The following is a 17,982-nucleotide window of genomic DNA, read 5'->3' on the forward strand; positions in this document are numbered from 1 at the left end:
TCAGAGAAGTAAGGCATTTTGTCTATAATCTTGAGACGATTCAACCCAGAAATCGCCATGAAATACACAAATATAACCTGCAGATGTCACTATTTCACAATTTAAAAGGTCGATCACTTTCGATGTGATTTGGTGTTTCTTTAGTGCAACTGTATACCGGCAGATGCAAGTTTCATTCCACAAAAAAAAGCTATAAAAATGAAATCCCTTCAATGATGACATATGTAATACTATGAAAGCTCTTAAAGATTACATTCTCATCGGAGAATACTGATTTGAAAAGGCCTTTCATTACTTCTATATAATTACATAAATATTACTAAAGCAAGCCTATTTAATTGCATGAACTGAGAAGGTGGAGCCCAGCAATTAATTGCTTAGCCTGCAAGTAATTATTTTTTTTATTACCTAATAATAATTTAGAAATGAGTCCTCAGACCCCAAAATAACCTCATTTTACTGCAACAATGAGTCATAACTTTAACTCAATTATTTATTGATAATTATTAAATGTGAAAACACATGTATTTTTAAAACTAAATTCTGTACGTCACTGTATGATGGAATAAATATCTTTGAAGAAGGTACTTTCCGATGAGGTAGACAAACCATCTCATTGAGAGAAAATATGAAATTAAAGTATTTACTCTTTTTGTTTATATATCAGATTTTGTTTTTCCATATGATTTATATAAAATGATTTCTTGGGGGCTGAGTTACAGACTAACTGACAATGCCTTGCAGGTAATTGTTGGAAAAGTAAATGTTAGCCTGCAGGTGTTGAGCTACTGAGACACATGAAACTGGTCAGGAAATGTGATTCCAAAAGTAAGTAAGCTTATGCAAAATATTTGGGGAATTTTAGAGGCCGGAGGCTAAATGTAGCCATGTTCTTTTGAAGGAAGTGGCTACAGCCACATGCCACCAACTGTACCCCAATGCCTTAATTATGAATACAGGGAAGTAGCTAATCATAAAAAAAATTTAGACTAGATCAAACGGCAAGAGAAGCAATAATAATAAAATAATAATAATAAAAACGGTAAGGTAGGTAAAGCTGTATCAACAATTGGTAATTGCGAATAGCTAGAATTTACATCATTAACACCAGTTACTGCTATTTCTTACACGGTAAAGGTTGCTAGAATCACTTTTTTCAACAAGGTTTCTGTACAAATCAAGCTGGATTTTTACTTTTCAACGGCTGTAAATACATTTCACCATAATGCAGGTGATACTAAAAACATCAAACCTGGTTGATGAATTTGAATGATTTTAAATTCAAACAAGAATAGCTGCTATCATCAGCAAGAAAGAAACAGGTGCTGTGCTTTGAGATGACAGATTCTCTCATATAGAAGATATTACTGCATAAGAGAAAACATTTTTTCAAAAGTGTTGAATTGTACAGTTGTTGTCAGGTAAACTGTCCCAACCAGTCAGAAATACTGACCTTTCTGGTCAGAGAAAGGTGAGAGGGAAGAGCAGATGGCACTCAGGAGGGGAGGCTGGGCTGGTGTAAGACTGGGACACCGGGTTGGTAAGCTGTGACAATGATCAAAATACCTGGAACTACATTACAAAATTCACCTTGACATTGTGACACATGACAGCCACAATGCCGGTATAAAGCATCTCAAATGTAATCAAGGCTTTTTTTTTCTTTTCTTTTCTTTTTTTCTTAACTTTAAAAGAGTTTATGTTTCTGTGCATGCTGTTTTACTACTAAAGTTTACCGGCATTCGCTGGATGGAACTGAGTCATCATCAATTCTAGTTGTGCTTTACATACTTTCACAAGACAAAATATTGGCTGTGGTGCATAAAAAATGCTTTGATTTAAAAAAAATGACTGGTCAGTTTGTACAAAGGGGAAAAAAACGACTCAACAGATAATCACAGCAGACCTTTTCTTCAGAACTTTGTTTATTGTTCAATCTACACCAGTTGGTCATTAGACAACTGCCTCCAATCAGCTCATACTTTTTAGGATACATTTATGACCAAAGAACACATTTCACACTGCTACAGACTGACAGAACTGCCATATTGAATGTTAAGATATCTATTTACTGTCATGCTGATTGTTTTTATCAGTAGTAATGTCTTACTGATGCTGTTACAGCTGCTAATGTGGCTTCTGGCAAAATAATGGCATCTAAAGGTCCCTATGATTGGACGGCATTCCATGGTATTGTCTGTCTATGGTAAAAATTTGCACTGTAATTTACACTCAACATGTTCACCCTTTTGTAAAAAAAAGAAAAAGAAAAAAAATCATATGCATTGATGCATTAACCAATCCTCATAGCACAATTTCACCTAGGTTTATGAGTTGTGCAGTATTTAGTAGTAAACGGCTATGATCATATAGAGATTTTGACATATCTACAGCGTTTGGTTATGAGGATTAACATAATCAACCTGTACCTAATAGTATTTCATGATTACACTGAATATAAAAAAAGATCTCCGCAGAGTGACACATCTGTACATGAATGAGTTTTTTTTGTTTTGTACATAGCTGTAATGGTTAGCTTTCATTTTCACATTGTTTCAGTCTTTCACCATGTACAATGGCAACTATTTTCGTAGCTTCACTTTGGCAGTCAGTTCCAGGGGTGAAGACGGAGGATGCACAGCCTCCGTTGTTCAAACAATTGCTTCAAATATGTAGTTGCATCCCAAAACCTGCATGCCTGCCATGATGTCAGACGGGCCATCTTGTGCAGCATAATTCCTTGTATAGTCTTTTATAGTCCTTTGTTAGTGCTATTGCAGCTAACAAATGTTGTGCTAGTTTGTAGAGCCCCCTCGTCTGGCTGGTCTGTAAAAGGCCTTTTCACAGTTAAGTAGCAAGCAGCAGTCTTGTTCAGGGACGGGGTAAGAGAAGCCAGAGGCTCTGAAGGGCCAAAAGAGTTGGTCCATTCACTCCAGCCAGATGCTAGACCAGTGGTTCCTGATATTTCTCTTTCCTTGCGCTCAAAGGCTTCTTCGACTCGTTTTGCTTTGTGCAGTACTTTACTATGTTAAGCTGTGTCTCAACCAAGAACCCTCCCAATCATTTTTATTAGGAAACACTGTGCTAGCCCAGGTAGAACAGCTAGCTTATTAGGGCATGCAGCTAATAAGGCTATCTCAGCTATAAAACTGGCTGTTTGAAGTTTTGATTTCTTGCAGCAGTAATAGACAAAGAATTCTGTAATGGAAGCTGTAAAGACAATGTTCACGATAGATGCTTGTAATATGACACGTATGAGCCATGTAATACATACAGTTAAGCTGGAGCATCTGAGTTAGCTGTATTAGCTACCGCTGCAAGCCTCTCATTTCATCGGTTGGCTGGGATCAACACGTTTATGTTGCCACCCTTCAGGGCCCCAGGACAGACACTGACCGACACTGACCTTTGACATGAGGGCTATGAGCCCTCTCTAGGAGAGAATTGGACATCCAAGGAGATGCAGGTCAGTAAGGAAAGAAGAAAAAGTATCCAGCCACGGTCTGCATTTACTTGAAGTAGTTAAGACTTAGGTTTTAACATGAACAGGCAAAGATGTCATTTTGTTGAGCGAAGATTCAGTGGAAGATACTTTTTCACTCTTGTGGTCATTTGCTTTCCCCTCTGCCTTACTTCTCAGTTTTCTCCTTCCCCGTCACTCCCCTCGTCATCCTCTGGCTCCTCATTCTCCTTTACAGGCTGTTTTTGTCTGGTAACTCTGCCTCTGGACTACGGGGAAAGTAGACAGTGGCTTTGTGCTCCTCATAGCGGTCAATGTGCTTAAGGTGTACCACCATGTGGAGGGCGTAGGCTAATACAAGGAGCAGGATTAAAGATGTCACCAAGCCCATCAGGATGGCTGGTGTCAAGAAAGTTGCACAGTCACTGGCTGACGCAAACTTGTCTGATTGCACATTGAAGGCCTGGATCTGGAAGAACAAAGAGCATGTGGAAACAGGAGATTAGTCGGAAGCAAAGGATTACTAGCTCACGTTGGCTTTTCTAAACATAGTCACCAAATACATGAACTGGTTGAGACATCCAAGCACAGACACAAACAAACAATGCACTGACAGACTGACAGACTGCCAAACAGATGGTAGACAGATTGACTTAGTAACTGACTGAATGATGGCCTAACTGACCAGACACAAAGGGGAATAGCTGGCAAACATACACACACATGCACATGTGGAAAAACATGGAAAAAGCTAAGAAGTGAGCATGCAGACATCAGGGGAGAGGTACTGTGTACAACAAACGCAGTGTACCTGGAAATCAGTGAAAGTGATGTGCCAGTTAGCGGATGTGTCAGTGTGGGAGCTGGGCACTAGCAGCGTGTCATATTTGTGCAGGCTGCTGACGTGCTGGCAGTGGTAGGATGAAGTGGCAGGAGCGTAGACCTTGCTGGCATTGAACACAGCCTCCTGGGTCCAGTTGTAGTGGATGTGAACGCTGTCCAGCGTGAACCAGTTTTGCCCCGCTGCCTCATAGAAAGTGTTGGACATCTGAAGCCTGGTGAGGGAGAAAGTGGAGCCAGCTGCAGAGGTGCACTTTTAAACTACTGATACATAGATATTTGGAATCAGCATAAATATATTACCTGATTACAAGACCTCGCAAGTCCTCCACGTCACCAAACTTTAACGAAAGTCTGTGATGAAACAAAACCAACTTTGTTAAAAATGTGTGAAACTAAGACGAATTATCAACTCAGTATCATCCACAATTTAACCTCTTTTGTTTTATGAATATAGAGCTCAGCATTTCTTAAGATAATTTCTTAAGATCATCAAACAAAATACAGTACATGTGGGTGGTAGATGTAGTGTAGACAAGTGATCCGTCTGGTTTGAATGAGCAACAAAAAAATCTTCCAATTAGTTCTTTGTAACTTACGTGGCTTTGTCCTTGGTGCAGATGGAACCTTTAGTGTCCACAGGTGAGTTGGGGTTGAAAACCCTCTCAGTCAGGTCAATAAATGTGTGGTTCCTGTAGCGGATCGCCAGGCGCTTTGCCTTGAACAATATGCAAGTCTTTCCATTGTAAGACACGCTGAGCGGGCCATAAGGCCCCATCAGAGACTGGAGCAGCTTCCTTTTACTCATAGACATTCCAGGGTGGTGCCATCTAAAAGGCTGCAAATGTGAGAAAAGGACATTAGTGCAGGAGCAGTAAAGACAATGCAATAAACCTGCGGGTAATATTACACAATGCAGTAAGACAGGCAAAAACAATGTTTAACTGAAATGTTTCAGTTCATGTAGTAGATGAGCCATACAAAAGGTTCATGACTAGAGGACTTGGATGAACCTGAGGAGCGGACAGCATTCTGTTGATTATTTGCTTTTAAAGCTTGTCTTTCATGCAAGTGCTGCCAAGCATTTGGCCAATGAATATATTTTTTTTAAGGTTTTGCTTACAAAAACCAAAACAAATTGTCACCTGCATATGTCCATCCTAAATTCATCATTACAAAGTCAACTTCAAATGGCAAATCTATGTAAAAATAGCTTCTAAGTGAAATTTAATGTGTCGTCGATTTGATTTAATGTGTAGTTCAACCTGGACTGCTTCTGTTTTATTCATGCAGCGATATTTAATTCTAAAGGGCATTTTAAATATCAATATTCTTTTAAACTCGTGATCATCATAGTAAAATGTCAGCTATGTGTAAAGTTCAGCGTTACAGCCACCAATTGAATCTCGAATGAAGAAAGACTACTGTAGCACATGGAAAACAGGACAGCTCTGATTTTGCGTATAATGGTGTTTGGTGGCTGTTAGCACCAGCATTACACTGCAGATCAAGCCCACCCCATCCCCCAGCTTTTCAGTCTCTGTGTTCAAAGGCTACGACTCAATAGAGGGCATTAATTTCCAATACATGTAAAGGTTTAATCACAAGGACAATTTAAGGATCATTATTTCTAATGTGTAACAGAGGTTTTAATGCATGTTATTGTGACTGAGATTACAGGTAATCGTCTGGAAAAGGATAATGCTCAGAGTCAACATAATGTTGTCTGGATGCATCAGCTGATAAAGCATACTGTTGGGTTTCACTGAATCTTCACTCACTGGCTTGTGTGTGGGTGGCAAAGATGTTTTACCTCCTGTGAATATGAGACCAATATTATTCCTTCGTCCAAGGTCATACATTGTGGCTGAGCGAGCATGCTCAGTTTTCTTTGTGTGCATCTCAGTGTGTTTCAGTGTGTGTGTGTGTGTGTGTGTGTGTGTGTGTGTGTCTGTGTGTGCGTGTGTGTATACCTGCAGTATTCTCCTAAGTGGGTTTTCATCTTCAGGCGTCAAAACAACATCCTCACTTTGTAAGCCGTACTCTCCATCTATGTCTGAAAACACACATTTAAACAGCATGGCAATATCAGTATGCGTGGATATTAATCTGTTTGCAATGTTTCATTATAGATTGCGACATAATCTTAAAAGTTCAGATGATTTTAAGCACAGTGCATACGTATGCGTATATACACATGCACAGAGCGCAGTGAAACGCTGCATGCACATCTTTGCTCAGGCTCATATCTATTTTCAGTGGCTTTGCGTCATCACACTGACTCATCAGCAGTTTATTTCACATTTACGGTACTATTATTCATTGTTTACAAATGCTGTTTAATCTGGTTCCAGGAGGATCTTTTTGCCATCATATAATTTAAATGTTTCCATAATTATTATGCCTTAGTATAAATATATACATAAATATAACTACATGTCATTTCTCTGATGTGTTGAATCCCTTACAAGCCACACTTGAAAATCTGAGTAAACTGAAATGTAACAAAGGTGTCTCCAGCTTTGAGGAGGAAATGCATCTGTCACATCTATCCACCACATCAGTGGCAGAATTATCACGACAGGTTTGATTGAATCAGGTCTTGTGTCACACCACATTTGTTACTTACATGATGTGACTCTTGTTGCTTGATGGGGGTTCTCTTTGCTGTGGAAAAAAGATAGGATAAGATAAGATAAGATATGGTTTTGTAGCCTTAAGATGCAGGTATGATGCATCAGTGTGTACGTTTTATGTCATTTCTGTTCTGGAGTGGTAACATGTAAAGTAAACTATTTGTAACAAAGAAAACATAATTTACTGGCAAGTCTATTTTACACAACTCTGCCAGAATGATTAACAATGTTGTTTACATACTTTTATTTATTTATTTTATTTATGCAAAAATATTAACTGAAGATAGTTGGCACATTTAGCAAAATGTTTCAAGGCAAACTTGCTGATTGACTCTATTGGTGCAACTGTATTACTGACGTGATTTCCGCACATATTTATGACATCTGTTGTTGTTGTTGTTGTTAGATAAAACATATGAAACATTATATAAAGAAGTAGCAAAATTTGATTGCAAAGTTACTGTGACTTGAGGAATTTTGGATACAAACTCTGTTGTTGTGAATAATTAATGAGCAGAGGATGAACTGATCTCTGAAAGACTTATATAACCAAGATTAGTGAATTATTTTTGTTCTGAAGCAGCTCCATGTCGGGCTGGGGATTTTGAATTTACCATAATTGCACATGTGCATGATTATTTCATCTTCTGGACCTGCAGTGGAGCTGAAGGGAACCAAACTATCAGCCCTCTGATCAAAGTTTGATTTCTGCTCCGTACAGTGATTTGTTGAACGCGCAAGCATAACATTTCATCTTGCCAAACCAAAAATAAAAAAATAAAAATAAAAATATGAACACTAGTTTCAAAAGTCAGTTGTTTAAACAACACAAAACAAAATACAGAGCAGTGAAGCGGTGAAGCCCTTGATTTATTAAACATATCTGTATAACGAAATAAAATAAAACATGGAATAGTTGTAGTTTTTTTAGTTCCTACAAACAGAAACTAAGATACTATAGAAGTTGATCATAACATGTTTAACAGCTGACATATAAACGGGTTATGACCAGGTATTATCATGTGAAATCAGCATCCTTAACTGCATGCTCACTCACTCACTCACTCACTCATCTTCTTCCGCTTGTCCGTTCCCGGGTCACGGGAACGGACAAGCTTTCTATTTTCAGAAAATAGTTCCTTTCAGTTTAGTTTTTTTGCCTTTTTTTTTGTTGGAGAAACTTTGATGCTAACTTTTGCATGGCACTGTACAACTATTTGAAGCCTGTCTTAATCTTAAATGGGTTTGTTCAGTGTTTTATCACCATTTACAAAGTTAGTTAAAGCCTTATCTAGACTCGTGCACTTGCCATAAATCAGACAGCATCTGAATAACCCACTGGGACCTGGTAACATTTACCTGTGTGACGGTGGAAAAAAAGAAATCTGAATTTCAGAGGTGAAAATTACAAATTTGGGAAAATTATTGAATAAAACAGAAATGTTCATCATAAACAACTAAATCTGCTACAAACCCTGTCGGATAATTTTGGAGTTCATGAAAATCATGAACTTCAGAAACCGTCTGGAGCTGGTGTGAAGCTGACCCTGCAGCGTTTTATGTGTTTATATGGCTTCTCATTTAACAGTTAAAACAGTTAGTGACAGGTGAACGTAAAAGTCATTTTATTTGCATTAATAACAGCTACTGTAGCACCATTAAACACTGATGGATAAATAAGCTCAAAATATTTAGACAAATTCTTTTGTCAGCCACTGCTGTGTTTCCCATGACCACAATGTTACATTAGCATGAAATGTTATAGTAATATTATGCAATGCAGTAAAACAGCCAAGAACTCTGAGGACTTTGTTGTTATAGCTCAACAGAGCAGCCTTATAAGGTTTGCATAAATGGAAAATATCGCTCAAGTACTATGGCTCTTACTGTCAGTTTTGGCATTTTTCCATTACATGGTATGGAATGGCTCAGTATAAGCGGTGTGGATTTCAGACTAATACCACCCTAATATTAGCAGGATCTGTCACTGATCCTCACAACCTGCAACTTCTTTCAACGTAATGAGACGTCAACAACGGAACAGTGGAGCCTATAGAAGAAATGCTGTACAGAAATCAGTGATCTGTGGTATTGTAGTCCTGTCGCTGGTTAGTATTTATCTGACTGGTTTGCAGTGTCAACTGAGTTGGTATCGACAAAAGAATCAGTTATGGGATGGCAACACAGCATAAAACCAAAATAAGATATGCTTTATAGGCCGGACTCGTTCACAGAAAGGGCTTCAGTCTGCTTTCTGTATGTTTCATCACTTCAGTCTTAGGTTTCTAACAATGGCCAACCTTTAATGTGGAATTGACCTACATTGTGTACATGTGACTGAGGACAAACCATTTCCTCCTTCTTCACATGTTTGCCCAGCTGTACCGCTCTTGGTCTGAAGGCTAAACCCCTCATAGCCTGGACCTCCTCAGGCTAATCCTGATCCTGTTTTAACTGTCTAATCACCAACATCATGTGCCAGCAATCTTACTGGGCAGCACTAGTGTGACCAGTTGTGCTTGTGGAGATGGTTCTTCCAGCGCTCTGATGAGGACAGTGGAGGGAGCCTATCCTGACCTGGCTTTCTAGATCATCTGGCAGGCTCCCTGATCCCCTTTATAGCAGTCAGTTATAATGAGATTAGAGGAGGTAAACGCTTAGACCTGTGGGACTGGGAAAGACAATTAACGTCTTGTCTTACATGTGACTAGGCATCCCCTTTCTTGACTTGCTGGTTTATAAACTGCAGAAACACAACAAAAGCAGTATCTGGAAAGAGCTTAATCTTTCACTCGTGTTATCTTTGGTGCCTTTACTTCAACACAAATGTTGCAATCGTGATGGAAAACCGTCTGTTCAGTCTGAAAAACAGACTGATTGGTCTATTGTATCACATCTTTCTCTCAAATGATCAACTCAGATACCGGTGAGAGGTCCCTGCTTACTGTACTTAACATGTCTTTGAAAACGACTACAATCAATCTTGTGTAATAAGGTAAATATGACCGTTTATAAGTGCGCAAAACTGGCTACATCTAAATTCATTTGAGATTAGCAGGTTCTGTGTAGATGGCCCTTGAAATGACAGTTTTATAACAGGCTGCCAGGAATAGCAGCCCAGAGCAGTTATCTACCAGTATGGTGCACTGTCCACCTGGGCAATATTGTGTAGCTCAATGCCAGATGGATTAGGATTAGTGATAAGCACTGGCCAGGTCCATTTGAGCCCAATAATGGAGAAAAGACTGGCCCTAAACAAGGTGGAGGGATTAAAGCGTGATGTCAGAATCTACAACAGTCTGGACAGTTCGAGTCCTGAAGATCACTACGTATGTGTCTGGGTTATGTTGATGCTGACAGAGGCCAACGCGGGCCGCTGAAGTTTGTCCTTATTCTCTCAAAGGAACAAAGAAGCATCCATTTACAAATGTGACATTTCTTTTCTTTCTTTATTAAACTGTTTTGCTGGGCTTCTTCTGAGAAAGTAGCATCGTTTTTCCCACTCATACACTTTCTTTTTTTTGACAAGTCAAAATTGTTATTTGAAATTAAAATAGCTGTAAACAGGATCAACCTCAATAATTTAAAGGAGACCTATTATGAAAAACATGTTTTCTCTTGCTTTAACATATATAAAGTGGTCTCCCCTCAGCCTGCCAACTCAGAAAAGGAAAATTCTGCAGTGTCTGTACAGCCGCCCGGATGAACCGTCCAGTGTGATGTGACTTCTACGAGCCGTTCAGATTCTGCTCCCTTTCGTTACGTAACGAAAATGCGATTTACATAGGTTGGCCTCCGATGCGTGAAACCACGCCCACAACTAACTCCGCCGGCCGGAGCTTCCGCCAATTTTTCGTAGCGGTGTATCGCGTCATTCAGGCAGCCAATCAGCACAGAGCCTCATTATCATAGCCCCGCCCACTCAGAATCCCACATAGATAATGAGGTTAGAGAATGGGATGCTAAAGACATGGCTCAGAGGCTGAATTTCTAATTTATTTAGCAAAAAAAATCTAAAGCTTGTTTTTAAGACATTCAAGGCCTGTTTAAAATAGGTATTAGATGCCATAATAGGTCCCCTTTAAAATAAGCTCGCTCAGGGCCCTTTGCAGGAAATCTGTGTGATTAGAATTAAACTAAAGTCCATTTAAAGTGATAATGATGATGTCTGCAGAATGTAAATTACTTAGTGATCCGCTGGAAGGTTGATACCACTGTTCCCTCTGTTTAAGCTCGTCAACCTGTGTTCCAGTTTGCATGTGCCAGCTTCTGCGTCAGCATCGTGATTAGTTAAATCCAAGACTCCATGGGGTCTGTCTCTTTGTCCTGTCTGCATGTGTGAAAGCACATGCTAGTCGTCTTGTGTACAGAGTTCATGGCTGTAAAACGTCTGCGTATGTCATTGTCGGCAGCGGTGTATGTGTTTAAGTATATCGCGAGTGCAAAAGTTTATATTTTTACGGGTGAATGCTGACAAAGCATGACTATTTAAAAAGCTGCCAAGACCAGAAAACCTTTGGCAGCATAGTGCATATTTACATACTGCTCTTGCATCACCTGCATTGATACGTGAGACATTTATGATTGAATTAAAGTCTCATTGCATTCCAGACTGCAATCAATGTCAACATGGAACAGCTATCGTCCCTGATTTCAAAAACACACAAACTAGATCAATCACAAGTGAATAGTTGCTTCCTCCTGTGGGCCTGCCAGGCCTCAGCTGGCCACAGGACTCTGTGAGAGTGTGTGAGTGCTAACCAAAGCCCAGCCTTTTGTTCCTATGCCAGTTTTGCGAGGTCAGCAACCCAGGGCTGCTGCGGCCCCATCATTGGTTCAGCTTGTCACACGGTGCTTGGGTGCTGAGCAGGCCCTTTACATAATCAAAGCCAAGCCTGAGCCACTCCTTCGCCCACCTCCCTGCCGCCACGTATATTCATAAATACATATGCACCCGTATAACTTTGCGAACATACCCCAAACATATCACAATTGTCAATATTACCAGTGCAATGTTGAGCTAAATCAATTGTGGTGGGGATGATGCTGTCATTGCATGTATTTATAGACAGAGTGCAGGGTTTGGAAAATTAACAACAATGCTGCTCTTGCTCTCTTAATCAATACACTTTCCCTGCATATGTTAATTCAAACCTGCAGACTGTTAGCTGATACCTGAGCTGAGCAGAGACAAGGTGTGGCGCCTGCTCCTAAAACTTACAAACAATCTTGTTTCTGTAACAGAGCGCTGAGCCTCTGGACTCAGACGCTCTGCAAAGCAAGGATCAGCCCAACCTAGCCCTTAAATCCTGCAACATAAACACAGTCTGAGTGTGTGTATCTGTGTGTGCCTAATTATAATATTTTGTAAACAAAATACACTTTAAGCTGTTAGATTTGTGGCTCTAAAAAAGACTCTAAAATGTCTTGTTGTATCATCAGTGTATCAAGTGACTGGTCACTTGTTCTTGTAGTCATATTTCCTTGAATTATACCTACATGATATTTCAAATCCAGCTGTGACAGGTTTTCAGAATGTAAAGGATGAATTAATTTTGCTGAACAATGTTCGTTTCAATACTAGTAACATGTGTCAAAGATTTTATTATTTGATTAATCACTCTATGACTTACAGTGTCCCTGTTTTGACAGAAACCCTGTCATAACCTGTCTTAACCCCTCCACCCACCCGTGCAGGTGCTGGCCTATTAATAGAATTATTAGCCCAGATTAAACTCTAGCTGTTTACTGAGGTGCCAGTCAAAGTTCTTTATCCTTTTCGGCGCAGCTTTGATTGCAGCTTGAGAGTTAACCTCAGGTTAAAGACTTGACTTGTGTAAATCTTCCTACACTTTGGAGATCAGAGGGTTGTGGGTAGGTAATCGGAGTTGGTAACAGCGTAAACTGCATTCGAGCATGATTTTTACCTTCTGACTTGATCTTGTTGACCTCTTTCAGAATTTGTGCTTCGTCAATACTACATGGACATTCTGCATGTATTTTTAAAGTTGTAACACTAAAATTAGCTGTTGCTCTTTAACACTTTAATCTGTTTGAACACAGGGATTACTGATTAATCTTCCAAACAAATTCTTACTCTGACCCATCTTTTCATGCCTATGTTTGGATCAAGTCAGATCAATAGTCAGTCTTTCACTCTAAACCCTATAAGTTGAGCTCATGACCTTTGAAAGAGTCTTAAGACTGCTGGACCAAATCTTGACTTTAAACGTTGACATTTTGAAATAACGATAAATCAGATCAAACCTACACGCAAAAGTCCAATTTGAAGCAACTTGGAGCGTCTTGAATTTTTTTACATAGTCTTGTCAAATTCAGAATTTCAAATATTCACTTTGTGAATCTGAATGGTTGTGGTGCTGAGCTTATTCCCATTTAATTTCACTCAATAATGACAAGTTTTTGTTGAAGAGTTAACGTAAAAGATCCAATAGTCCAAATAGACTTTGATGGCTGGTGACTTAACCTGAGACAGGTTTAACACTGGATTTAATTGACATATGATTGTAATTTAAATGTGTCACACGCATACATATATATATATATATATATATATATATATATATATATATATATATATATATATATATATATATATATATATATATATATATATATATATATATATATATATATATATATATATATATATATATATATACATATATTTCTATATATAGAGAGAGAGATATCTCTCTCTCTCTCTCTCTCTCTCTCTCTCTCTCTCTCTCTATATATATATATATATATATATATATATATATATATATATATATATATATATATATATATATATATATATATGTATATATATATATATACTCAATAAATGTTTCTGAAGTTTACCTTCAACATAACTGCAGAATATTTATTATTATGATCAAGTCTTTTGCTTTGTTTTTTTAAATCTTGTGTTATCTGGAGCATATTGTCTAATGTGTTGACTTTGTTTTTGAAATGCTGTTTTGCGTTGGTGTGTGTGCAGCCCGGGGGCCGTAAGCTTAGCAGCAGAAGCCTCAAACTCACAACACTCCCATCAAACGTTATGCTGCCTCCAAGGCTTCTGATTTTGAAGGCATGAAAGGTTGCTATGCTATTATATAACAACATGTTTGAATGAGTCAGAGAAGAGAGCTGCACAGTGATGGGTGACTGAAACTGTTACGTTGTAGAGTTACGTACGAAGTTTGATCCTTGAAATTGCCCCATAACACCCTGGAGAAATGAATGCAGCCTCTCTCTGTCGGAGAGGCAGTGGTCAAAAGTTGAGCGAGGACCCTCTGAGTTTCATAAATCTGAATTAAGCAGGAGTGAGAGCAAACCAATGAGAATTGTCTATTGAATTTGAAATCCAGGTTGCCAGTTAATCAAATCCACAGATAAGATTGTTTATGTGAGAAATGGCAGCATGACAGAAATATTTATTCAGTGTGTTAATGTTTAGAAACTCTGGTGACAATGAAAATTCAAACAACCAGTAGAAAGTATTCAGTCCGAAGTATAAGGTATTACAGTTTTGAAGCATGTACACGTAAAGACTGTTCGAGCCACCGTGGATGGCATCGTTTCAAGAGAATTGCATGTCTTTGGCACAATACTGCAGGTTTTTGATCTCATGTCTGTAAGCAGGAAGAAACATGGTGCTAAAGGCCCCCAGCTGCCTGCACCGTCCTGTACCGGTGAGACTTCTGTGAATCTCTTATCCAGATTTGAGCTGGGGAGACGGCATGTGCGCTTACACAGAGGTGGCCAGCTAGAATCTCTGTCAAATGACTGCATCAATAAGCAGACCCTAACACCTAACAGACCATCCTTGATGCATTCTCTCCTTTCCTCCGTCTCTCATCCTTGTTTACCTTCCCTCCATGCTGCTCCCTTTTCTTCTCTCCCCTCTTTTTTTCCACCTTCTGTGTCTACCTCTCCTGCACTGTCCCCAGTCTCATTTAGCTCCCTTCGCCAGACCAGCACTACTGTGCGGAGACAGAGACAACAGCCAATCTGTGATCGATGAGCAGCAAATGATGCGGTCCCCAATACTGTGACGAAAGCCTCGCAGCTCAGCACTCTCTCACACAACCAGCGCTGCCTGCATTCCAATCTGAGATACACCCAAGGTGAGGATGTCAAGAAAGGTGGCAGAGCCGAGGAAGAAAGCCCCCCTTAGAGAACACATCAGCATCCCAGCATCCCTGCATGCATCTCCCTGTACCCCTCCCCCTTCCCTACACCCCTCCACTGCTCACAGTGATAGAAGAGGGTGGATTTACCTTCTGTCCAGGATCTCAGGCACTTCGTCATAGATAAGTCCAGGCTGAAATTCTTCATCAGCGAAGGAGTGCCCAGGCCGGCTGAGAGTGGACAGCAAGGCGAGGGAGCGAATGCGTGTGCAGCCATTGAGACAATGAGAGGAGACTGCTGCTGGTTGAACACAGCTTCATAATCTGCTCTTCTAGCAGTGCCTGAATCCCAGCTCCTCTGACTGGCAGCCACCGCGGCCAATCAGCAGCGAGCACAGCCGATCAGCGTGCGTCACAGTCCCCTCACTGCACCCTCCCTCCTCCTCTCCCCTTCTCACCCTACTCCCTTCTGTGTCATCCTCAGTCTGTTCACCCTCCCACATCCACTCCTGTGCGGCTCTCTGTGCTCGCCCCCTCTCTTTCATGCACACATAGCTGCAGGCAAACCCCTAAACACATGCAGCAGCTCCTTCATTTTCACAAAACATCTCATCATACCTGTGCCGCACATAAATAAACAGCCTTTACTCATGAGCCACACATGTGGTCGCGTGCACAAACGCGCACGTGCACACTAAGCCAGTGGAGCAGACGTCCAGACACACGCTCACACCTCTGTGGAAAATCACCTGGGAATGTCAAGGTCAGGTTGAGGAGGGGCCGGATGAGAGGATGTTGACATGTCTTTAGGTAGCCAAAGAAAGAAGAAAAAAAACAGAGCAATGACTGCATGACCTAGATATCCAGTACGCTGCCACAGTAGCAGAATTAATTCAGTTGATGTGTTTTGTGAGCGCTGAAAGGGCCCGCGGCTGAGAAAATTGTCCACTGAGGCTGCAAATGTGGATGACGGGAGCAGCTGAGCAGACATGGGATAAGAAGGGAACGAGAGTCCAAATCTGACGACCCCCTAGGGCTGATCCTGTTTCCTCCTCATTATTTAGCCTCTTGCCGCCTCGGGATCTTGATACAGCCTCTCATATCTGTTATGTCCATATCCAGTGATGTAATGATTTTCAGAGCAGAGCATTAAGCATGGTTATATAACTAAATGTTTTGACCCACTATCACCTTAGGTTTTCACATGAATGCGTAGTAATAAGTCAAGCTACAAGACCGACCGTGGAGCATAATAGTAGATGGCCAATCTGTCTAATATCATTTTTTCATCACAGAGAAGATGTTTAGTCTAATTCTAGTGTTTGTGAAAGACAATTTGGAAGACTATCAATAAGTATGTACAGTATTTAGTGGCCAAACTGCTCGATAAGTATAAAGATACAGTAATCACATACAGTCCTGTGCTCAATTGGGAATTACCGATCAGTGGAGCAGGGTTGCTTTTGGACTGTGGGAGGAAACCTACGCATGCACAAGGAGACACAGACGCCAAAGAGAAAAGCCCATCCAGGACATAAACCAGTACCTTTTATCTGAGGTAGCAATGCTATATCCACCAAGCCACTGTGCTGCCCTTTTTTCAGCATACTTCATGGAAGAAATGTATTGTTCAAATGGAAAAATAAACAGTTAAACACTTGACATTTCATAAGAAGAGACTCAGTGACGGTATAATGTTCAACTAATAAAAAAAACATTTAAAGGGAAATAGAAATGGTCGATAAGATGATTGTGAAGCATTCTGCTCTGCTTAATTGCTGCCTGGTATTATACCACATTGTGTCACTATGAGAGGATGTCAAGAAACTGATGGGAATCAGGAATGAACATGTCATTCCGAGCATTGTTCGGATCACGCAAAAATGTCAAAATTCGGTGCCCGTTACAGGACATTGTGTATTCCTTGTGTGAGAGGTTTGTTTTGCACGGGTGTCGTGTGCAGCTTTGTGCTAGGGTGAAGTGTCGCTGTGTATAAAAGAGGTCAGGTGTGTCTCGTAAGCCGCACAGTAACAGGAGGTGACTAAAGGCTGCCTCAGCCCTCTGCAGCACGTCTGCTGCCACTTCAGCAGGCAGTATGTCAGTTAACTGGGAGGAAAGAGAAAACAGACACCACTGCAATCCCAGACTGACGGCATCACAGAAGACATGACCTAGGAAGACATTCACCTTATCATATCTCGCATCCGGTTACACATATTTGTGGATGGTAAAGTGTTTATAATGATTAGTTGTTGATCTGGTTTCCACTGGATCTGACCTTGATTTCCTGAGGGAAGCACCAACAGATGCAGGAGCTACTGCCTCTAGCTGCCATTCAACAGGCATGCAACCCATCAGAGAAGCCAAGTATGTTTAAAAGGCAAAGTGACAACCAGACAAGTACCAGTAAAAGGGAATTACTGTTGTCTGTTCTGAAGTAAAAAAAAACAGACAAAAAATAAAACATATTGATCCAAGGTGTTATGAGTGGTTCTGCCCCTATCTTGGTTATTTTGGTATAGCTCCTTCATGTAGCATCATATAAAGCCTGTTGCTGTCGTGTTGCAATTGTTTTGGTATGTTTTGCGTTGGTGGCAATTAGGAATGGGCGATATTTTACCGTTCACGATATACCGTCAAAAAAATTCCCCACGGTAAGAATTTGTCATCTCACGGTAAAAACGATAAATTCAGGGAGGAAAGAAAGAAAGAAAGAAAGAAAGAAAGAAAGAAAGAAAAGAAAGAAAGAAAGAAAGAAAGAAAGGAAGAAATGAGCCTGAAAGAAAGAAAGAAAGAAAGAAAGAAAGAAAGAAAGAAAGAAAGAAAGAAAGAAAGAAAGAAATGAGCCTGAAAGAAAGAAAGAAAGAAAGAAAGAAAGAAAGAAAGAAGAGAAAGAAAGAAAGAAAGA

General features: G+C 40.1%; 1 protein-coding gene across 1 annotated transcript; it reads right to left on the bottom strand.

The window, feature by feature from the left end:
- Positions 1-1,911: 1,911 nt before the first annotated feature.
- On the bottom strand, positions 1,912-15,394 carry atp6ap1lb (ATPase H+ transporting accessory protein 1 like b). Its single transcript, XM_061734933.1, has 7 exons — positions 15,225-15,394; positions 6,930-6,967; positions 6,274-6,356; positions 4,900-5,138; positions 4,604-4,654; positions 4,272-4,515; positions 1,912-3,929 (listed from the first exon to the last, which is right to left on the bottom strand). The coding sequence occupies exons 4-7, from the start codon at positions 5,112-5,114 to the stop codon at positions 3,693-3,695; spliced, it is 747 nt and encodes a 248-aa protein (XP_061590917.1). The 5' UTR covers positions 5,115-5,138; positions 6,274-6,356; positions 6,930-6,967; positions 15,225-15,394; the 3' UTR covers positions 1,912-3,692.
- Positions 15,395-17,982: the final 2,588 nt, after the last annotated feature.

The sequence above is a fragment of the Cololabis saira genome, chromosome 12, assembly GCF_033807715.1.
Source record: "Cololabis saira isolate AMF1-May2022 chromosome 12, fColSai1.1, whole genome shotgun sequence".
Classification (NCBI taxonomy): Eukaryota; Metazoa; Chordata; class Actinopteri; order Beloniformes; family Belonidae; genus Cololabis; species Cololabis saira.

Coding starts and splice junctions, on each gene's coding strand:
- atp6ap1lb (XM_061734933.1), bottom strand. CDS start 5,114: ATGTCTATGAGTAAAAGGAAGCTGCTCCAGTCTCTGATGGGGCCTTAT. Junction 4,516..4,603: donor TTGCGAGGTCTTGTAATCAG/GTAATATATTTA, acceptor CTCCCTCACCAG/GCTTCAGATGTCCAACACTT. Junction 3,930..4,271: donor TCACTTTCACTGATTTCCAG/GTACACTGCGTT, acceptor TTGTTCTTCCAG/ATCCAGGCCTTCAATGTGCA.